Source organism: Oncorhynchus tshawytscha, linkage group LG16 (assembly GCF_018296145.1).
Source record: "Oncorhynchus tshawytscha isolate Ot180627B linkage group LG16, Otsh_v2.0, whole genome shotgun sequence".
NCBI classification, from domain to species: Eukaryota; Metazoa; Chordata; class Actinopteri; order Salmoniformes; family Salmonidae; genus Oncorhynchus; species Oncorhynchus tshawytscha.
The window spans coordinates 48,879,366-48,902,247 of record NC_056444.1 but is presented as its reverse complement, the minus strand read 5'-3'; the positions used below and the strand labels follow the sequence as shown (position 1 = coordinate 48,902,247).

Here is a 22,882-nt window from a genome sequence, read left to right as displayed (position 1 = left end):
TTTACAGTGATTGTTTTTCACTCGTTGCTCTTGTCTTGTGGCAACAGGTCACAAATATTGCTGCTGTGGTGGCACACTGTGGTATTTCACCTAATAGATATGGGAGTTTATCCAAATTTGAGTTGTTTTTGATTTTTTTGTGTGTCTGTGTAATCTGAGGAAAATATGTGTCTCTAATATGGTCATGCATTTGACAGGAGGTTAGGAAGTGCATCTCAGTTTCCACCTCATTTTGTGGGCAGTGTGCACATAGCCTGTCTTCTCTTGAGAGCCAGGTCTGTCTACAGCGGTCTCTCTCAATAGCAAGGCTATGCTCACTGAGTCTGTACATAGTCAAAACTTTCCTTAATTTTGGGTCAGTCACAGTGGTCAGGTACTCTGCAACTATGTACTCTATTTAGGGCCAAATAGCATTCCAAGTTGCTCTGTTTTTTGGTTAATTCTTTCCAATGTGTCAAGTAATTCTCTTTTTGTTTTCTCATGATTTGGTGTGGTTGGGTGTAATTGTGTGGCTGTCCTGGGCCTCTGTGGGGTCTGTTTGTGAACAGATCTCTATGACCAGCTTGTGGACCCCAGACCTCACAACCATAACTGATTCTATAACTGATTCAAGTATTTTATGCCAGATCCTAATTGGGATGTCAAAATGTCTGTTCCTTTTGATTGCGTAGAAGCCCCTTCTTGCATCATTCACAGCTTTGTGGAAGTTACCTGTCGTGCTGATGTTTAGGCCAAGGTATGTATCGTTTTTTGTGTGGTCTCGGGCAACGCTGTCGAGATGGAATTTGTGGTCCTGGCAACTGGACCTTATTTTTGTATTACTGAGATTCACTGTCAGGGCCCACGCAAACACTCTCTCTTTCTCTCATACACACACACACACATTGGTGGCATCTTAAGTGGGGAGGACGGGCTGGAGCGGAATGGTATTAAATGCATCAAACACATGACCATTCCATTTGCTCCGTTCCAGTCATTATTATGAGCAGTCCTCCCCTCATCAGCCTCCACTGACACGCATAGGCGTCATGCCCGTAGGGGACACGTGACCCCTCAGATGTGTTCTGTTAAGAAAGAAAAAAAATGTTGTTTCTCTGTAAAACTACTAGCCACCTAGGAATTTTATGAAGCTTTAGCTAGCCCAGATAGGTTACCAATCTCCAAACCTCAGAACTAGCTACCAAGAACCCATTTCAGGCCATCAATCAAGTTAGAGTAGCTAGCTTGTCTAACTATCTTAGCTGGCATGCCTGCTGGTAAGGTTGGTAGACTTCAGAAAAGCAAGCAAAAACTAAATGTACTGAATAAGACTCACATTCTTTCAATCTTTTATCCAGATTTTAACATAGATGCAGAGAAGTATATTTAGTTACAGACAGCTCAAGAGGTATGCTTAGATACGCACAATTTTTTATTTTTTTTATTTTTTACATAGAATTAAGAATAATGATTATGGTAAAAAAAAGCAGTTTCAGGTGTTTGAAAAATGCTAAATTCTCCAACTTCCTGGCCCCCTCTGGACCAACCCCCAGGCCATTTTCACATACTTTGTGCCCACTCAGATTTTTAGGGGTGCATGACTACCCTGCACACATTTTTTGGTTCTCTCTCTCTCTCTGTGTGGGAAAAGGACACATGGAGAGGCCAATTCAATACAATGTTCTGACCTTCAGTAGGCCTACTAAACAATGAGACAAAGAAGGGCTGAGACATTTAGTTTTTGATGACAGCGATAGGATCTTGGTGTGCATTTAGTCTCAAATTAATCTTTTGTTTGAAAAGGTTTGAGATTACCACTGTAGTACAGTGGCAAGGAGACCCCATATTCCAAATGACATGTGCTGGCACCTCTGTAGCCAACTGTACCCACCATCTTCCTCTTGACCCACCATACAATAACCCCCCCATCAGAGACAACTCTCACCTCCTCCCACTCTCTCACCTCTGGGCCCCTAGTTCACGCAGACCCTCAGTCTCCAGACATCATTTGTACACATATGATAAGTGGCCCTATTCTTTATCATCAAGTCCAGTGCTTTACCCTCTAACCCAAGATCTCATTCCCTTCCCCCTGGCCAAGCTAATTTGGAACTTTGAAACATACTGTTACTTCAATGAAACACAACACACACACAATGTAATGTTTAAATATAAATTTGTATTTACATCAATATTAACATCAAGAAACAAGTAAGAAAAAATGCGACAGTAATTTACATCCTGAAATTATGACCGTATATCCCCCCCGCCCCCGCGTGTTATTTTATTCCCCCATCTTTCCATTTAATCAAAGGGTAGATACATCAAGAGGAATCTTTTTTTTTAAGCAAAAGCACGGAAAACAGTTATTTTGAATATTCAGTAGGCAAATATTTTTTAATATACTTCATCAAGACTGAAACAAAAAAAATTCACTCTAGGCTACTCCATGATGTAATGAAGTTTCCATAAAACAGCTTAAAGATACTCTCCATTGTGTTAAAAGATAAGATAGCCGTCTTCAGCATTGAAGCCATTGTAAATAGTTTAGAGTCCATGGGATAGTCTCTTATCGTCAGACGTTCTACCTCAGGTTAGTGCCACTAAAATAGCTTCTTTTCGGAGTGGTCAATCTCATGAAAGAACTGTTTCGCGCACCACAACTTTGAACTGGCCATACATTTATAAGAGATAAAAATCAAGAAAATAAAACAACAACTACAAACAAGATTAAAATCACTTCAGCAGAATCAGACCCATGTTAACTCTATGTGGTGTATGAATGGGAACACACACACACACACACACACACACACACACACACACACACACACACACACACACACACACACAAAGAAAAACAGATTACATGTAGGTTGTGCAGCAGAGAAATGCACACACCAGTAGAGTACTTGCACCATCTACAACCGGTTTCTAAGCACTGCAGAATGACAAAAACAAAAATCTTTGGATTGAGCATGTCTTAAAAGATTTTCTCACAAAGCTTCACAGAAAATACTACAATGTAAATGCAAAATCAAGGTTCAACATAAAACCATTGTAAAATGTCCCAAAATAACCTTCAAACCAGACAGAGAGAGAGAGGGAAATGCAAAATAACCCTCTAGTTTTACAGCCTTCCTCAACATGAGCTGACTCTTCCTATTGACAAAGCGAAGCCACAAATATAACTAACCGCAGTGTTACTGCCCACATACAGTAAAAACCGACCACCACAAACCAGCATCTGTGCCCAACGGAAGGGGAGAAAACTAGAGAAGCAGTCTTCATATTGTAACGACTCTGGGTTGTCTATAATAGCATACCTGTGAGCACATAGTCGCTGTTAAGTAGCCTGGCCAATTATAGAGTATGGAATTATAAGAAATGGAACTATTTTTATTTTTTTATTTAACCTTTATGTAACTAGGAAAGTCAGTTAAGAAAAACTCTTATTTACAATGACAGCCTACCCCACCAAACGCTGGGCCAACTGTGCGCCACCCTATGGCACTCCCAATCACAACCGGATGTGATGCAGCCTGGATTTCAACCAGTTATTGCAGTGATGCCTTTTGCACTGAGATGCAGTGTCTTAGACCACTGTGCCACTTGGGAGCCTGAGTACTAGAGCCATTGGAGTCATAGGGCCCTAAAAAATATCAATCCACACACTGGTAAGAAACATGGACCCTCATAAGTCTAACACAATCACATGAAACCTCTTTTGGCATTGTGTGTGTTTGATTGCTCTTAAAACAAAAAACAAAACAAATCTATTAATAGAAAATGACAGGATCACACAAGCATCTCTAAATATACACAATGTCTTTGAAAAAGAGAAATGTATGATTTATAGATCACAAATAAAAAAAAAGTGTTTTCTGAGAGAACAAAAGTGGCAGTTGTAGCTTTCTGAGAGAAATCGAGCCAAAGTATTTCAGTATTGATCAGAGAAATAGCCCCTTGATTTTCACCCATGGTTGAAGTATTGAAAATAAAAGCTGTTTTGACCTACGACATAATAAGAAAATTATACTTTAAATATCTAGCCTGACAATCTGTGCAAAAACAGTATGTGACCTACAAAAGCATATATTTATATATATATATAATACATTTGAAGCGTATATACAATTTATATTCACAGACAAAATTAAAAAAAAAATCCAAACAAGATGATTCGCATCCTAATACTGCACTACCATCGCTTTGACTTTGAGTAAATGGTGCTTCACTTTGCCCTCACAGGAGAATCAAGACAAAAGATTATTGCTAGAAATCTGCATAAACATACATTAAAATCAGGGATACCCTTTCTTTCATAGTGTGTGGATTACTTTAGGAATTAACTCATTCAATAACTGGCAAAAATCGCTATCAAGTGTTCCATGAGGTAACCAAGAATGTAAATCTTACGAATTCCTCCTTAAAAATACAATATACTCATGTTTTTTTTTTTAAATGATCATTTATGAATAGTTGTATAGATATTGAGGGTAATTTTGCCCTCTGAAATAGGTCAGCACATTTTAAGGATCGACTTTAATAATCAGAACCTTTGAAATCCACTAACTTTCCCATAATCAACACACTGCAGAAGAAAGTGTTCTATAAATTCTGTGCTTACTGCCTTTCAATTGGTTAACCATTTAGAATAATGATCGTCACGGTAATCCATTTCCAATCAAAATAGTCCCCATCCTCCGACACACACAAAAGCAAAACAAGATTTTCTGTTATGCATTCATTCTTGGGTAAAGGCCTCTATGACCAAGAAATATTTCCACAATCCTTTTGACGACAGCCTTTCCGTAAAGTGCAATCACAGCCAACTAGTATTTATTTCTGTCGTACCTTAACCCAGTCTCCTGCAGGACCACTGTGTATGTATACTGACTCTCAATTACTTACTTCTGAGTTGTTTCATTGACTATAGGCCTGCTCATCAGCATAGTAATTTATCTTATAGAGATAGAAGTTGCCCATGACCACAGATCTAGGATCAGTGTCCCTAATCTTAACTATTAGGGGGATGTGAAAATAGCTGACCCTGTGTCAGTGATTACAAGCAACTCCCACCTTCTCCAGCAATGGGACTACATCATATGTATTATGTCATTCATTAAGAGTGGATTCAGAGACCGGATGGGATACACTGCATACACAGTGGTCCTTCAGGACCAGAACTAGGGAATACTTCCTCCAGTGTTTCCCGAAGCAGAGAGAGAATTCCCATGCCCATAGGGTGAACAAAGCGTTAGTTTACATCCCACGAGAGGATGTCTTCTCATGTCTGTCCATCCGTGTCTGTCAGAGCCAGATCATTATTAGTTGGGTGTCCCCCGCTTCAGTCTGTTTGGTCCAGCGAGTGGCGTGTGTCCAGTACAGAGACATAGAACCCAGAGAGAGGACTAATGAAACTACATCACTAAAGACTGATGGAGGAATGAAACAGTTGTGTATCTGTCAGTTTGTGTGTGTGTGTGTGTGTGTCACAGTGCGTCTCCGCTTTACATACATGACTGTTTTTGAGTGTGTATGTGTGTGTTGGTGGGTCATGGTGTGTCTCATGTAAGTGCATGTAGAATAGAGTGTGTCCTTGGTCTTGTTTTGTGAGACTGTCCTTGAGTTCAGAGGAACAGCACCCCCAACTGGTGGGAGTAGAATACCACTCACACGTACATTTGGTCCGGCACACACTGAGCACTGCACTCCTCTCTCTGAAAGGGATCACATTGAGTCCGTTTCTGTTCCACCACACGCCTCGGTCTCAGGTTCAGCAATATTTCTGTAAGGAACAGAGGTAATGGGGTTAGTTGTGTAGACATCGAGTGTGTGTGTGTGTGTGTGTCTCTGCGTGTGTACATAAATATTGACAACACTCACACATGCTTACTGTATGTTCATGCACACACCCACACACAATCCATACAGAGCTGTGTACCTGATCAGGCCCCATCGGCATACGTCCCATCACCATGGGGTTCATCCCCATCTGGCCCCCCATCTGGCCCATATGGCCCCCTCCTCCGTTGGCAGGCATGCCCCCATTTATCATAATGCCCCCGTATTGCCCTGGGTTACCCTGTTGGGCAAACTGCTGCTGCCCCGGGTTACCCTGTTGGGCAAACTGCTGCTGCCCCGGGTTACCCTGTTGGGCAAACTGCTGTTGGGGGTACGTACTGGAGAGACAGGGAGGGAAGGAGGTGGGTTAGTTAGTTCACTGGTTGTTCTAGGTTATTTCTCTCTCTCTGTCACACACCTGTTGCGGGCCATGCCTCCCTGCGGCCAGCCCTTCATCTCGGCACTCTGGTACATGGGTCCGCCCTGGGGATGCTGCTGCATCATGGGATTCTGAGGACCAAGGCGGCCTGACATCATAGTGTTGGGGGGGCTGCCGCCCGCAGGGCCGAACGACGGGTCACCCTGCTGGGTCATACCTGAAGGGACATGTTACATGAGCTATAGCATGGGAACACACCACCCACACACACTTCCATGTTTCACTGCAAGTACAAAAACTCACCACTAGGGAGCAGCAACACTCTGTGGCCCATCAGGTCAAACCAACCCAAACTCACCGTAGTTTCCCCCGTAGCCAAACTGCTGGGGGCCCGGCTGGCCCATGTTGGGGCCTCCCATGGGGGTGTCCATGCCGGCGGGGGCGGTGACGTTGGGAGGGGGGCTGAATCCCCCGGCGGCCGCCGCTGCCGCCTGCTGCTGTTGCTGCTGCATTAGCATCATCATCCTCTGTCTCCTCATCTGCATGGTCACCATCTCCCTGCTACGCTGGGCCATCATCTGGGCATTCAGGAAGCCAGGCTGGGGACAGAGAAGGAGTGTAGTGAGTGTGTGTGTGTGTGTGTGTGTGTGTATTTACAGTTCTGGCTGTGTGTAATGTACAAGAAGGAAAGGTTAGGCATAAGTGGCTCCCAAATACTCAACAAACTGGATGCAGTCTATCACAGTGCCATCTGTTTTGTCACCAAAGCCCCATACACTACCCACCATTGCGACCTGTACACTCAAATTGGTTGGCCCTCGCTTCATACTTGTCGCCAAACCCACTGGCTACAGGTTATCTACAAGTCTCTGCTAGGTAAAGCCCTGCCTTATCTCAGCTCACTGGTCACCATAGCAGCACCCACTCGTAGCACGCGCTCCAGCAGGTATATCTCACTGGTCACCCCCAAAGCCAATTCCTCCTTTGGTCGTCTGTCCTTCCAGTTCTCTGCTGCCAATGACTGGAACGAACTGCAAAAATCTCTGAAGCTGGAGACTCATATCTCCCTCACTAACTTTAAGCACCAGCTGTCAGATCAGCTCACAGATCACTGCACCTGTACATAGCCCATCTGTAAACAGCCCATCTATCTACCTACCTCATCCCCATACTGTATTTATTTATTTATCTTGCTCCTTTGCACCCCAGTATCTCTACTTGCGCATTCATCTTCTGCACATCTACCATTCCAGTGTTTAATTGCTATATTGTAATTACTTCACCACCATGGCCTATTTATTGCCTTAACTCCCTTATCTTACCTCATTTGCACTCACTGTACATACACTTTTTGTTTTCTTTTGTTCTACTGTATTATTGACTATGTTTTGTTTATTCCATGAGTAACTCTGTGTTGTTGTATGTGTCGAACTGCTATGCTTTATCTTGGCCAGGTCGCAGTTGCAAATGAGAACTGAAGGTGAAATAAAAAATTTAAAAAAGGTTGTGTGTATGTGGAGGAGAGGGGAGTGCCTACCTGTCCCCCCATGCCAGGCTGCATGCCCGGCCTCATGCCAGGGTTACCCGCCCCAGGGTTCTCCATCTTCATGGCCATCCCCTGCCGAGTCTGACTCATAAACTGAGGGAGGAAGGAAATAAGAACCTGTCAACATAAAGTCCTGTGTGCGTTTATCTGTATGTGTGTATGTGTGTGTGTGTGCGTGTGTGTGTCTCTAACCTGTTGGCCCTGTAATCTCTGTTGCAGCTGGAGCCTCATGGGTTTGGTGGCACTCATCATCCTGGGTCTCATCATGTTGGCGCGAGGGTGACCCATACCCCCCATCCCCGCGAAGCTGCCCCCTTGGCCCATCTGGGAGAGCATGGGGCCGAAGCTCCCCTGTTGGAGCTGGCCCTGAATGGGGCTCCCCCCGTAGGCTGACTGCATGGCCATGGAGGGGGGGCCGGGGTAGCCCTGGCCGTACAGAGGCTTCTGCTCCAGCACCATGGAGGGGTCCTGGCCGGGGAAGGGCTCACCGTGCTGCTCTGGCCCCTGGCCCTGGCTGACCAAGTCGGGGATACCCAGGGCCCGGTCGATCTCCTCCAAGGCGATGCCATCCGTGTTGTTGAGCAGAGAGTCCAGCTGGTCCAGCAGCGCCCGCTCGTCACTCTGGCCCTCGCTGGTGGTGGGCGGAGCCAGGAGCTCGTCCAGGGCGTTCCCAAACTGACGCCTGAAACACCCAGAGAACCGTTAAAAGTATGACATGATAAAATTGGCTGCCAATTGTCCTGGTATAAATCATATATTAGAACAAATATTACTATGGAAGACCAGTTTACCTGTTGTGGTTGCCCTCCATGCCCATCACACTGTCAGGCCAGGAGGGAGACTGGTTGGGCTGGCCCTGCTGACTGAACGGACTCATCCCCATCCCCATCTCACCAGAACATCCTGCACACACACACACAACACATATTAACCAGATATTCCATCGCTCAGAATCAATTACTACGGATTACAGACACACATAGACACATGCACACACAGACAGATACACAGAGATTACATCCGACCATGTTTATTTGATGGACTAACGCATACACACGTACCCAAGTCCATCAGCTGTTGCTGCAGCATGGATCTAGTGCCAGGAACACTGTTGGACCTGCCCACCATGGGACCTCCCATCATGCCTTTGGAGTTGTAGTCCATGCCAGGGCGGATCATAGAAGGGTGACCGGCTGAGCCCACGGGGCTGGCACTGGAGCGGGGCATCCCCCAATCCCCTGACCCCCCCATGGGAGAGCGCTGGGGAACCCCCATGCCCCTGTTCATCGGCCCTGGGGAGACAGAAACCACAGATGAGATTTTGCTTACAAAGCATCAACGGCACTGACTGAAACACAGACCTAGGTAGTGGAGGGGGGAAGGCATGACAGAGGACATAAATGACAGATCCAGAAAGAGAGAGTAAAATAACTAAATTAGTTACGTGTTCCAACGCCTCGCGGACACACACCCATGTTCCCCGGGTATCCGTCTGGGCTGCTCAACATATTCTCCTGTTTGATGAGCATGGGACGCCTCCCCGCCCCTCCAGGACCGCCGGGGGGCTTGGCGTCCACTGACATCGCCCTCTGAAAGGGCCCTCGTTGGCCAGGGGCCATCCCTGGACTCCCTGAACACACAGAGGGACACAACAGATAGAACAGGTACATAACCATAGCCTGGTGTCCAGACTCTGTGTGGAAGTTACTTTGCAGCAAGGGCTAAAACGTTGTTTTTTTAAAAAGTTTGTGTGTGTGCTGCTTAATGTGACCGGTCCTACCTTGCAGGTTGTCATCGAGGCAACCCTGGGCCTTGTTCCCTCCTTCATTAGCCCCTCCTCCCTGCTCTGGGTAGAACTCAGAGCCAGAACCCCTCAGACCTCCCAGGATGGACTCCAGGTTCTCCAACTGGTGAAAAGATAGATACACGTGTATCAGCAACAACACAGTATCACACTCAGACGTACACAACCTACGGAGGTTCAGCACTTCTGAGCAATGAAAATGTTCACACTAAAGGCCAATGGTGCTCAATCAATATCTTACTTATCAGTACGAATACTCATGTCATTTGAATAATCTACCAGCAAGGTAACGATCTGACCCCCACACTGTGTGGTTACCTCATCAGGTGGCTCTGACTTGATCTTGCTTTCTGGATGTTCAGGGGTGGGTCCAGGGCCTCTGGATGGGGGACCGGCAGTGGCTCCTGGGGGGCCCTTTCCTTCCAGCTCCTCAGGCATGGGCTTCACGTCCACGGGCTCTTTAGTGTCGTCCTTGTTGAGGAGGTAGTGGAGGAGCGCGTGGGTCTTCTCCTTCTTGGGGCTGTGCTGCTCCTGCTTGGGCTCAGTCACTCCTCCTGCTCCTCCTCCCCCAGCCCCCGTCTCCCCTGGGACCTCCTGGCCCCCCAGGGTCACCTTCCCAGTTGCCTCGGCTGTGATCTTGGCCACCTCGTCGGGAGTGTTGCTGTTCTGCAGCAGCTTGTGGAGGATCTTGTGCTTCTCCTGCAGCGACGCCGTGTAGTGGGCCGAGGCCAGAGCATTGGCCAAAGCAGCGCCACCTGGGCCTGACGCCGGGCCCTGAATGGTGGAGGCCGAGGAAGAGGAGGAGACTCCGGTAGAGGAAGGGCTGGTCATGCCTCCTGTGGGGTCCTTAGTGTCAGACCCTGCTGGGATGTTGCTGCTGCCTGGTGGGGGAGGTACAGAGGGCAAGGCCGGACCGGTTCCCCCTAACCCCAGCTCCTCAGTGGGGGAGGTCAGCAGCTGCAGCAGCTTCTTATGGCCCTTACTGTCTGGGACTCTCCGGGTGGGTTCTGAGCTGGCCACCCCAGCCTCGCTGGCCCCCTCTCCAGGCTCCTTGCTGCCTGCCATGGCCTGGCTGTCCAGCCGGTCTCCGCAGCTCTCTGCCTGGGTGTGTGGGTGATGGTGGTGGAGGAGGTGGTGGTGCTCGCCGGGCCCAGGTGGGCTTTTGGAGCCGTCCGGGCCTGGTTTGGCCGGCTGGCTTGGCTGGGAGGACTGAGAGGAGGAGTGGACGCTGGGGGAGCTGTCTGGTTTGTGGGCCGGGGAGGGGGAGGCGAGGGTCGAAGGGAGGGAGCTCCCGACCCCCTCGCTGATAGCCTGGAGGGCGTTGAGGGAGCTGCTGGAAAAGGAGGTGCCACCTCCTCCCACACCTCCTCCTCCATGAGGGCCTATGGGGGAGTGCATGCCTGGGAAAGAAACAAAACACACTGCTAGAAACTGTACTACAGCTTCTACATATAACAAAACATTTAAAAAATATCTAAAACCTAAAATGGATTATCTTGTGTTTTATGAAGCACAGCAAAACTGTGCAAATGTATAGTGATTGACATACCTCCAGGAGAGAACTGACTGGCGCCCATCTTGGGGCTGCCTCGATTTCGGGGGGACATCAGGAACCCCTGCTGGGGGCCACTCATCCGGGGGCTCCCCAAGGGGCTGCTCATACCCCCAAGTCCGTACCCCCCACTGCTCTGGAAGGGGTGCTGCTGTGGGTGCTGAGGATGCTGCATGCCTGGGTGGTTGCCTGGACCCGGGTGGTTCATCTGATGACCCATCTGATTCATTTGGTTCATCTGGCCCATATGGTTCATTTGATTCATCTGATTCATCTGCATCATTCTGTTGCCCATGCCTCCACCGCCACCCCCACCTCCATTTCCTCCGTACATTGAGCCCCCTCCCATCTGTCCCATGTGGCTCTGTTCATTCATGGGCCCATAGCCTCGGCTCATACCCCCCATCCCCATCCCTGCGCCAGGGGGCATGTTCATCTGGGCGTTGGGGTTGGGGCCCCCCATGCCCTGCTGCCTCATAGCCCCAGGCATCATGCCACCAGTCTGGGCAGAGCGATAGCCATTCTGCTCCCTGGAAGAGAGGATGAGGAGGAGAGAAGGAACAGGAGGAGAAAAGAGCATGTGAGGGAAGTGCGGTTATCATGACATCCTTGGTGCTTTATTCTTGTAAACACAGATCAAGTCTAGCAAAAGAGTCTCTTGAAGAGTCCGAAGATGGAACTGAAGGGCATAAGAAATGAAAAAATATTCACAATGAGAATGAGGCGTTCTCTAATTCATTACTGGCTGTGGCTGTCACAAACAATAATTCAACATTTTCCTTTTACTGAAGAATGAAGAATGAACAAACCCACTAGGAGGCCTTTAAGGCCTTCCCCACTGTCTGAAGCATCCGTATAAGCAGTCAGATCTATCTGCTAAGCCCAGAGAGGATATTGTGGATATCAGCTACCTCAACTGTGTGTGTGTGTGTATTCTGTCTCTTGCAAAGGCTGTTGTGCAACTTGTTTTCTGCCTCATAGCAGCAGCAGGTGTGTGTGTGTGTGTGTGTACCTCTGTAGCAGGTGAGTGGAGATGAAGCCCTGGGGTTCATTGCTCATGGGGTGGCGGTACAGCTTGCTCTTGGTCTGGGCCGTGACAGGGGTGCCGTCTGACAGGGAGAAGCGGTACAGGGGGGTCTCAGCGTGACCCTGCAGGAAAGCTGGGGGGGGGTGCAAATACAATGGGTACAAATGAAGATATGGAAGTGAAATATATATCAAAGATGAGGAATAGGGTCAGTGGTCTCCTGACAAAAATGGCTCTTAGCGATGCCATTCATGTGTGTTTTAAGACAGGTGTGTGTGTTTTGGGACAGGAGGGTGTGTGTGACTCCGCATGTAACAGATGTGTGTATTGGTACAGGTGTGTGTGTGGGCGTACCCTCGTGGTAGTGCCGTTTGTGGGACCAGGGCTGTCCGTCGCTGTGCTGTAGGAACATCTGGATACAGCGCCTCAGCAGGTCCTCCCAGCCAGGACGCATCGACGCACGCAGAGAGTTCTGGTCTATCTGGATCAGCTTACCTGGACGGGAGGAGAGGAGACGAGATGGACATTGTTGAACGTGGATAATACACACCTATTAAAGGGTATTGTACACACAAGGCCCTATGAAATCAAATTATACAGCCAGGATGCGGGATAAGTGATAAACATCAACTACACCGCTGTCTATTATGTTGCTGTCAGTCTCACCTGTGAGCTCGTGTCGGGTGTTGAAGCTCTCTGTTCTCTCCACAGCAGTCACACGACGGGCCACACAGATCATACACGACTGCAGGTCTGAGGAGGATGGGAAATAATTACTTAACCTACACGTACACAGACATTCATTCTGGGATTGGGCCAAGTGTTACATACTGTGTGTGTCTGTGAGTGAGTGTGTGTGTCTGTGTGTGTGTGTGTGCCATACGTTTGTCGTGTGGAAGTGTGGAAGTGTGTGTCAGAGTGTGTGTGTCATGTGTGTGTGTGTGTGGTGTGTGTCGGTGTATGCGTCTGTGTGTGCGCCCATGTGTCTGTACCTTCCCCGTCTTCGATCATGGCCTTGGGCTGGGTCAGGGCGAAGCATTGCATGGTCTCGTAGCGCGGTCCTCCATGCCCTTCCTCTACAGGCCCGTGGGTGTTGCCAAACTTGACCAGCATGCGGCAGTTGAAGGTGTGGCTCTTCTGCCGGGGCGCCTCCCCCCCCCAGGACACCCCATTCACTGAGGAGAGAAGACACACGCCTCAATATACATGTAGTACATTCAAATATATAGTCAATTCAAATGCATATGTTGTATTAAAATGGACATGTAACTGCCAAAATAATGTAACTGCTTGAGCAAATGAGGGACACAAAGTATATTGAAGTTAGGCGCTTCGACACAGGTGTGGTTCTGGAGCTAATTAAGCAATTAACATCCCATCATGCTTAGGGTCATGTATAAAAATGCTGGGCAGGCCATTATTTTGGCTACCATGGCTATGTCCCAATAGGATGACAATAGGATGACATCACAGGGCACGAGTGGTCATTGAATGGTTCGTTGAGCATGAAAACGATGTAAACCATATGCCACGGCCGTCTCAATCACCAGATCTCAACCCGATTGAACACTTATGAGAGATTCTGGAGCGGCGCCTGAGACGGCATTTCCAACCACCATCAACAAAACAACAAATGATAAAATTGCTTGTGGAAGAATGTTGTCACATCACTCCAATAGAGTTCCGGACACTTGCCAAGGTGCATTGAAGCTGTTCTGGCTGGTGGAGGCCCGACACCCTATTAAGACACTACATGTTGGTGTTTCCTTCATTTTGGCAGTTACCTGTACATGTACAAACAAACCATGGCTAGAGAGAGCCATGTATACTGACTAATGTATACTGACTAATGTATACTGACTAATGTATACTGACTAAACACTGTGTGTGTCCGGTATACACACACACATATTTAGTCAAGAGTCACAAATGGCATGAGAAAACAGGCCTATCCAGAGTGACGAGCACATAACAAAGACACCCCAAGCTAGAGACGGATATGAGATTACATCAAGAAAGGTGCATGTTTGAATCTTTTAATCGTGACATTTCAAATATCCGGACACACACGGCAGATGAACCAGCATTACTACTTTCCCTCATATCTAAAAGCAAAAGTATCCCCTTTCGTTCTGATTCCTGGCTAAATGGACCATGGGATTAATGTAGCCGACGTGTCGATTTCCAATATCCCTCCAGCCCTGTGCTGCTGCCGAGGTCAGGGGAGGAGCAGAGCAGAGTGGCCAGGTAGACAGGGACACCCAGCCATCTATCCTCATTTGGGCCCCGACTCCTCATCAGAGAACAGCCACCCAGAGGGTCACCTTCACATGGAAGGGGGTGAGGTGGGGAGGGGTGTTGAACTAAACTTCAGAGAGAGCGAGAGGTCCTACAGTAGCTTGCATCCTACATTCTCTTTTCTAGGAAATGATCCAAGGACACAAACACAATTAAATAGGTGTTACAATAGCACAGGTTCCATTCTCCTTTCCAGTCATGTGAGATCAGTGATTAGGACGCGAGGGAGGAAGGTTTGGAACCCCACTCTCCCCCCAACGTTTGTCTGAAGCCTCTACAGGGACCAAGGCCCCCCCCCCCCACCTGTTTCAGACAGGGCAGGTGGAGGGAGAGAGGGAAGGTTTGTCTGTACGGGGAGCAGAGGAGGCTGGTGGGAGTAGCTATAGGAGGACAAGGCTCAATGCAATGGCTGGAACGGAGTTAATGGAACAGTATCAAACACGAACATATGAAAACCACGTTTGACTCATTTGTTCCATTCCAGCCACTAGAATGAGCCGGTCCTCCTATAGCTCCCCCCACCAGCCTCCACCGACCGGGTGGGATGCCCTAGGGCATGGGGGTTTCGTAACTGATACTGAATGGTGATTTTAAAAAGGTCTTAGACGGTTAGGATCCAATCTTCAGCCGGACAGAGACAACCCAGCCTTTGCCGCGAGGCCCGACATTTCCCCTCAGACACAATTAACAAGCGCCGAGGCTGGGCAGAACGGTAGACTCAGGGAAAAAAGGGGAGAAAATACAGGAGGAAACCTCCCGCACTCTCGACACACACAGGGGATTGTGTGAGTGAGAGAAAATGTGTGTGTGTGTGTGTGTGTGTGTCTCGGTGTCTGCGTGCATATGTGGTGCAAGTCCCAGTTGGCGTGATCAGTGGTCATCCCACAGGAATGTGCAGAGAGAGCGTATTTCATTCATGGAGTCGGAGGTAATGATGGGGGAGAGGCGCGGGAAGGAGAGAGAATTAAAAAAGGAAACCGGGAGAAAGGACCAGCGAAATAAATAAACTATAGTTCCTAGCAACCACATTATTCAACAAAGCAGGAGTATAGAGTGTACGAGACAGAGAAAGAGGTGGGAGACGGAGAGAGAGAGAGAGAGTGTGTCAATGACACTTTGGAGCCCCTGTTTAGGGACACTGCTGGTGGAGTTAAATCGGGGAGCAGGTTCAGCAGAGCACACATATCCATAATTAATTGGCTTTAGAAATAAACACGTACACACACGTACACACACACACAGCATTGAAGCGCGGGGAAACGCAGGGGTGCATTATTCAATAGTGAGCCGTTTCCAGATGGCTGCCATGGGATCTGAATGGAGCATAGGCCTGTTTTACACTGTCTGGACCACTGAGTGTGACTGACAGCTCTGCCACGCTCTGTCTGCTTAGCACTAGCTCTGTGTGTATATTTGTGTGCTCCTGGGTGTGTGAGCAGGTGGGGCTCTGTGTGTGTGTGTGTGTGTGGGGGGGCTCCGGTGTATCAGAGAGGATCTTGTGCACTCAAGGAGGTTGATGAGAAACCGCTCATTATTGGGACCGAGCGAGAAAGGCAGGATCGGAGGGAAGAGTAGGTGTTTGTATATGTCTATGATAATGTGTGTGTGTCTAACCACATCTCCTAGCTAAGGTTTTGAATCATCTTCACCCTGTCTTTCTACTGCAGAATGTTGAGAGACATGCAAAGAGAGTGGGCCTGTGTGTGCGCATGTTCGCATGTGTGTGTGTGTGTGCATGCGTGAGTGTGTGCGTGCGTGCGTGCGTGTCGTACCGTTGGTCTTGGGCAGGTTCTTGTGGAACTCCTCCCTGTCGTCCTCATGGAGGATGTTGTAGGCGGAGGTGTTGATCAGCTCCTCCTGTTTGTACTGCAGGTACTGGGTCACGTTGTCAGAGACAAACACAATGCTGCCCTCCCGGTTCACCACAAATAAAAAGCCATCCAGGGCCTGAGGACAGAGGGTGAACACATGAAGAGTCAGTACAACAGGTCAATAAGAGGCCAGATGGTACAGACAGCCAATCAAAGAGGAGAGTCGTGACCCTTTGACCTCACCTGCAGCAGGAGCGGCCCCAGGTGGTCCTTGTCGATGACCCCCTGTCCCGTGGAGGACACGTCTGACTTCTGAACATCGTCATCATTGGAGGATGCTTTGCCTGGACGGAGGGAGGGGAGCGTTCAGTCAGATATACACTACCGTTTAAACATTTGGGGTCACTTAGACATTTTCCATGAAAATGAAATGAGTTGCAAAATGAATAGGAAATATAGTCAAGACGTTGACAAGGTTATAAATAATGATTTTTAATTGAAGTAATAATTGTGTCCTTCAAACTTTGCTTTCATCAAAGAATCCACCATTTGCAGCAATTACAACCTTGCAGACCTTTGGCATTCTACTTGTCAATTTGTTGAGGTAAACTCATGCTTCCTGAAGCACTTCCCACAAGTTGGATTGGCTTGGTGGGCACACTACCATACGGTCAAGCTGCTCCCACAACAGCTCAATAGAGTTGAGATCCGGTGACTGTGCTGGCCACTCCATTATAGACAGAATACCAGCTGACTGCTTCTTCCCTAAATAGTTCTTGCTTAGTTGGGGGCTGTGCTTTGGGTCGTCCTGTTGTAGGAGGAAATTGGCTCCAATTAAGCGCCGTCCACAGGGTATGGCATGGTGTTGCAAAATGGAGTGAAAGCCTTCCTTCTTCAAGATCCCTTTTACCCTGTACAAGTCTCCCACTTTACCACCACCAGAGCACCCCCCCCCAGACCATCACATTGCCTCCACCATGCTTGACAGATGGCGTTAAGCACTCATCCAGCATCTTTTCATTTCACAAATGTTCTTCTTTGTGATCCGAATACCTCAAACTTAGATTCGTCTGTCCATAACACTTCTTTTCCAATCTTCCTCTGTCCAGTGTCTGTGTTCTTTTTCCTATCTTAATCTTTTCTTTTTATTGGCCAGTCTGAGATATGGCTTTTTCTTTGCAACTCCCGGAGCATCCCGGAGTCTACTCTTTACAGTTGACGTTGAGACTGGTGTTTTGCGGGTACTATTTAATGAAGCCGCCAGTTGAGGACTTGTGAGGCATCTGTTTCTCAAACTAGACATTCTAATGTATTTGTCCTCTTGCTCAGTTGTGCACCGGGGCCTCCCACTCCTCTTTCGATTCTGGTTAGGGCCAGTTTGCGCTGTTCTGTGAAGGGAGTAGTACACAGCGTTGTACGAGATCTTCAGTTTCCTGGCAATTTCTCGCATGGAATAGCCTTCATTTATCAGAACAAGAATAGACTGAGTTTCAGAAGAAAGTTATTTGTTACTAGCCATTTTGAGCCTGTAATTGAACCCACAAATGCTGATGCTACAGAAGGCCAGTTTTATTGCTTCTGTAATCAGCACAACAGTTTTCAGCTGTGCTGACATAATTGCAAAAGGGTTTTCTAATGATTAATTAGCCTTTTAAAATGATAAACTTGGATTAGCTAACAAAACGTGCCACAGGAGTGACGGTTGCTGATAATGGGCCTGTACGCAAATGTAGATATTTCATAAAAAATCTACAGTTTCCAGCTACAATTTACAACATTAACAATGTCTACACTGTATTTCTGATCAATTTGATGTCAATTTAATGGACGAAAAATGTGCTTTTCTTTCAAAAACAAGGACATTTCTAAGTGACCCAAAACTTTTGAACGGTAGTGTACCTCAGTCTACAATCAAGTACAAAGTAACACACATCTTCCGTATAAGTGTGTGTGCGAATAAGAACACATTTCAAGTGTGAAGAGCGGAGCTGTGAAAGGCGTAAACACTAAACACAGATCTGTGTCACTCAACATTCAAATCAACTTATTAGAGCTCCAACAACCACCAGGGGTCAGAGTTTCTCATTTTTCCCTCCACACAAAGCACCAGGTAAGGGGAGCAACATCCATATGCAGGCTTCTCTAAGGAGCGATGGGGCTGAGACCAGGCCATGGCTGGGTGTAGACCAGAGCAGTGTAGTGTACGGTGTGCACTAGGTAAAATCCTTCCTTCCTTCCTGCCTCCATGCTTTATATTCAGCGGGAGACTCTAGAGGGACTCGCTGAATGGCATGCATGCAGAGACCCAGGAAGGCACCAGGCAGCAGCAGTATTAATGCTGAGGCTGTCTGGAGCTGGGCTACAGGAATCATTCCATCTGATTAGGTCCCAGGGGGGAGAGAGAGCCAACACAAAGAAACACAGCCACTGCTGCCTGCCTGCCGCCAGCTCCGCTCTGAAGGTAGAGAGACAGAGAGAGAGAGAGAAGAGGGGGTGGCAGAGTGAGGGGGAGGTGGTGGAGAGATAGAGACAGAAAGGTAGAGCAAGGGAGAGGGGGGGGTAGACAGGGAAGAGGGGTAGGGCAGAGGGAGGGAGGGAGAGAGAGGAGGATACGCTCCAGTGGTTTCCTCAATATCTTAAGATGCTAGGAGCAACCTGAGGATGCTACACTTTATTGGACTGAAATACAGAGGAGGCCAAAATGGCAAGCTGGAAGGAGGAGGGAGGAGGAGCGAGTGAACTAGTGAAGGATAACGTCGGAGAGAGGAAAGACAAGGGTAGAGGTAGACAGAAAGATAAAGCGATTGAGAGAAAGTAAGAGAAAGAGAGAGAAAGAGTGTAAGAGGGAAATGAAGAAAGAGAAAGAGGACAAATAGAGAGAAAGAAAGAAACAGACAGAGGGGTAAAAAGTGAAACCCAATGCCACTTCATTATTCACTTCCGGTAACTATGGCAACCAGTCTCCAGCAAGTCACCGCCAGCTGTACCCTCTTCCCCTTTCTGTCGAGGTGGCAGAGACCAACTGTCACCTCCCCCAGCCTCAGTCTCTGTCTCAGTTCATGCCACCTCCCACCCACTCCATTAGGCTCTGATAGATCTAGGACACTAAACTGACCTCAGATCAGTGTCTGCTTGGACCAACTTCAGCCTGCTACTCCATGCTGGTACCCCAGCCAGTGCCAATCTAATGGGGGAATGAAACGCACTCAAAAGTACAATAAAAGTCAGTGTTGTAGTACTTGAGACCAGTCTCACACATGAGTGTCTCGGTACTCGGTCTTGACTTGAGACCATCCGAGTAAAAAACATAATTATCAGCTTCCATTCAATCATCGCATAAAACCACTTCGCCAGGCCAAATATACAGCGCATTCGGGAAGTATTCAGATCCATTCCCTTTTTCCACATTTTGTTAAGTTACAGCTTTATTCTAAAATTGATTAAATAACACATTTTCATCATCAATCTATACACAATACCCCCATAACGACAAAGCAAAAACACATTTTTATTCATTTTTGCACAAACAAATCTGAAATACCTTGTTTAAGTAATTATTCAGTGCTCAGGTGTATCCTGTTTCCATTGATCATCCTTGAGATTTTCTACAACTTGATTAGAGTCCACCTGTGGCAAATTCAATTGATTGGACATGATTTGGAAAGGCACACACCTGTCTATATAAGGTCCTACAGTCGACAGTGCATGGCAGAATAAAAACCAAGCCATGAGGTCAAAGGAATTGTCCGTAGAGCTCAGAGACAGGGTTGTGTCGAGGCCTAGATCCGTGGAAGGGTATCAAAAACTGTCTGCAGCATTGAAGGTCCCAAGAACACAGTGGCCTCCATCATTCTTAACCTGTCTAGGACTGGGGTTCCGCTAACCCCGTTCCACTAGCGGAACCCCTCGCCAACAGCCAATGAAATTGCAGGGCGCCAAATACAAATAAACAGAAATCTCATAAATCACATTTCTCAAACATACAAGTATTAGGCACCATTTTAAAGATACAATTCTCGTTAATCCAGCCACAGTGTCTGATTTCAAAAATGCTTTACAGCGAAAGCTCCACAAACGATTATGTTAGGTCACCACCAAGTCACAGAAAATCCCAGCCATTTTTCCAGCCAAAGAGAGGAGTCACAAAAAGCACAAATAGAGATAAAATTAATCACTAACCTTTGATGATCCTCATCAGATGACACTCATAGGACTTCATGTTACACAATACATATGTTTTTTTTAATAAAGTTCATATTTATATCCAAAAATCTTATTTTACATTGGCGTTTTATGTTTAGTAGTTCCAAAACATGCAGTGATATTGCAGAGAGCCACATGAATTCACAGAAATACTCATTATAAATGTTGATGAAAATTCAAGTGTTATGCATGGAACTTTAGATACACTTCTCCTTAATGCAACCGCTGTGTCAGATTTTTTAAAAACTTTACGGAAAAAGCATAATCTGAGTACGGCGCTCAGAGCCCAAACCAGCCAAAATAAATATCCGCCATGTTGCACAGTCAACATTAGTCATAAATAGCATTATAAATATTCACTTACCTTTGATGATCTTCATCAGAATGCACTCCCAGGAATCGCAGTTCCACAATAAATGTTTGTTTTGTTCAATAATGTCCATCATTTATGTCCATTTATGTTCAAATAGCTTCTTTTGTTAGGGTGTTTGGTAAACAAATCCAAAAAGTTCAAAAAGTTATATTACAGGTTGAAGAAACTTGTCAAACTAAGTATAGAATCAATTTTTATGATGTTTTTATCATAATTGGTCAATAATGTTCCAACCGGAGAATTACATTGTCTGTAGAAAAGCAATGGAACGAGAGATACCGCTCATGTGAAATGCGCGTGACTGAGAACGAGGCTGCAGGCAGACCCCTTAGTCAAACAGCTCCCATCCGGCCCCCCTTCACAGGTGAAGCCTGAAACAACGTTCTAAAGACGGTTTACATCTAGTGGAAGCCTTAGGAAGTGCAACATAACCCATATCCCACTGTGAATTCGATAGGGGCTGAGTTCAAAAACGACAAACCTCAGATTTCCCAATTCCTGTTTGGATTTTTTCTCAGGTTTTTGCCTGCCATATGAGTTCTGTTATACTCACAGACATCATTCAAACAGTTTTAGAAACTTCAGAGTATTTTCTATCCAATACTAATAATAATATGCATATATTAGCATCTGGGTTCTGAGTAGGAGGCAGTTTTCTCTCGGCACGCTATTCATCCAAAAGTGAAAATGCTGCCCCCTATCCAAAAGAAATTAAATGGATAAAGTTTGGAACCACCAAGACTCTTCCTAGAGCTGGCCGCCCAGGCCAGACTGAGCAATCGGGGGAGATGTGCCTTGGTCAGTGAGGTAACCAAGAACCCGATGGTCAGCTCCAGAGTTCCTCTATGTAGATGGAGAACCTTCCAAAAAGGACAACCATCTCTGCAGCATTTGACCAATCAGGCCTTTATGGTAGAAGGGCCAGATGGAAGCCACTCCTCATTAAAAGGACATGACAGACTGCTTGGAGTTTGAAAAAGGCACCAAAGGACTCAGACCATGAGAAACAAGATTCTCTGGTCTGATGAAACCAAGATTGAACTCTTTTGTCTGAATGCCATGAGTCACGTCTGGAATAAACCTGGCACCATCCCTACGGTGAAGCATGGTGGTGGCAGCATCATGCTGTGGGGATGTTTTTCAGCGGCATGGACTGGGAGACAAGTCAGGATCGAGGCAAAGATGAACGGAGCAAAGTACAGAGAGATCCTTGATGAAAACCTGTCCCAGAGCGCTCAGGACCTCAGACATATGGGCGAAGTCTCCGAATGTCCTTGAGTGGCCCAGCCAGAGCCCGGACTTGAACCCGATCAAACATCTCTGGAGAGACCTAAAAATAGCTGTGCAGCAACGCTTCCCATCCAACCTGACAGAGCTTGAGAGGATCTGTATCGAATAAAAGGAGTAACTCCCTAAATACAGGTGTGCCAAGATTGTAGCGTCATACCCAAGAAGACTCAAGGCTGTAATCGCTGCCAAAGGTGCTTCAACAAAGTACTGAGTAAAGTGTCTGAATACTTATGTGAAAGTGATATTTCAGTTTTAGATTTTTTTTAAACATTTGCAAACACTTCAAAAAACCTGTTTTTGCTTTGTGATTATGGGGTATTGTGTGTAGATTGATGAGGGAAAAAACTATTTAATAAATTTTAGAATAAGGCTGTAATGTAACAAAGTGTGGAAAAAGTCAAGGGATCTGAATACTTTCCGAATGCACTGTATACACTCCTTTCCTGAAACATGAATATCTTAACAGCCTTTATATCTATTATAGACATGTTTCTGCAGTGGTGAACCTATAGGTCTTCAGTGTGACAGGTTAGTACAGTGGAGAACCTATAGGTCTTCAGTGTGTGACAGGTTAGCACAGTGGTGAACCTATAGGCCTTCAGTGTGTGACAGGTTAGTACAGTGGTGAACCTATAGGTCTTCAGTGTGACAGGTTAGTACAGTGGTGAACCTATAGGTCTTCAGTGTGACAGGTTAGTACAGTGGTGAACCTATAGGTCTTCAGTGTGACAGGTTAGTACAGTGGTGAACCTATAGGTCTTCAGTGTGACAGG

At 46.8% G+C, this 22,882-nt stretch overlaps 1 protein-coding gene across 3 annotated transcripts in view; it reads right to left on the bottom strand.

Moving 5' to 3' along the window:
• Positions 1 to 2,138: 2,138 nt before the first annotated feature.
• The window catches only part of LOC112215784 (nuclear receptor coactivator 3), a 113,216-nt gene continuing 92,472 nt past the window's right edge, over positions 2,139 to 22,882 (bottom strand). For all 3 annotated transcript variants that reach the window (XM_042299245.1, XM_024375181.2, XM_024375182.2), the window contains 18 exons: positions 16,487 to 16,587; positions 16,205 to 16,379; positions 13,127 to 13,309; positions 12,801 to 12,887; positions 12,489 to 12,629; positions 12,120 to 12,267; positions 11,105 to 11,637; positions 9,874 to 10,955; positions 9,532 to 9,658; positions 9,196 to 9,381; positions 8,813 to 9,043; positions 8,543 to 8,654; positions 7,944 to 8,433; positions 7,743 to 7,844; positions 6,564 to 6,804; positions 6,245 to 6,422; positions 5,927 to 6,164; positions 2,139 to 5,770 (listed from right to left, as the gene is read on the bottom strand). In XM_042299245.1, the coding sequence (XP_042155179.1) occupies positions 5,759 to 5,770; positions 5,927 to 6,164; positions 6,245 to 6,422; positions 6,564 to 6,804; positions 7,743 to 7,844; positions 7,944 to 8,433; positions 8,543 to 8,654; positions 8,813 to 9,043; positions 9,196 to 9,381; positions 9,532 to 9,658; positions 9,874 to 10,955; positions 11,105 to 11,637; positions 12,120 to 12,267; positions 12,489 to 12,629; positions 12,801 to 12,887; positions 13,127 to 13,309; positions 16,205 to 16,379; positions 16,487 to 16,587 (4,367 nt within the window). In that variant the 3' untranslated portion in view covers positions 2,139 to 5,758. The remainder of the gene's footprint in view (positions 5,771 to 5,926; positions 6,165 to 6,244; positions 6,423 to 6,563; positions 6,805 to 7,742; positions 7,845 to 7,943; positions 8,434 to 8,542; positions 8,655 to 8,812; positions 9,044 to 9,195; positions 9,382 to 9,531; positions 9,659 to 9,873; positions 10,956 to 11,104; positions 11,638 to 12,119; positions 12,268 to 12,488; positions 12,630 to 12,800; positions 12,888 to 13,126; positions 13,310 to 16,204; positions 16,380 to 16,486; positions 16,588 to 22,882) is intronic.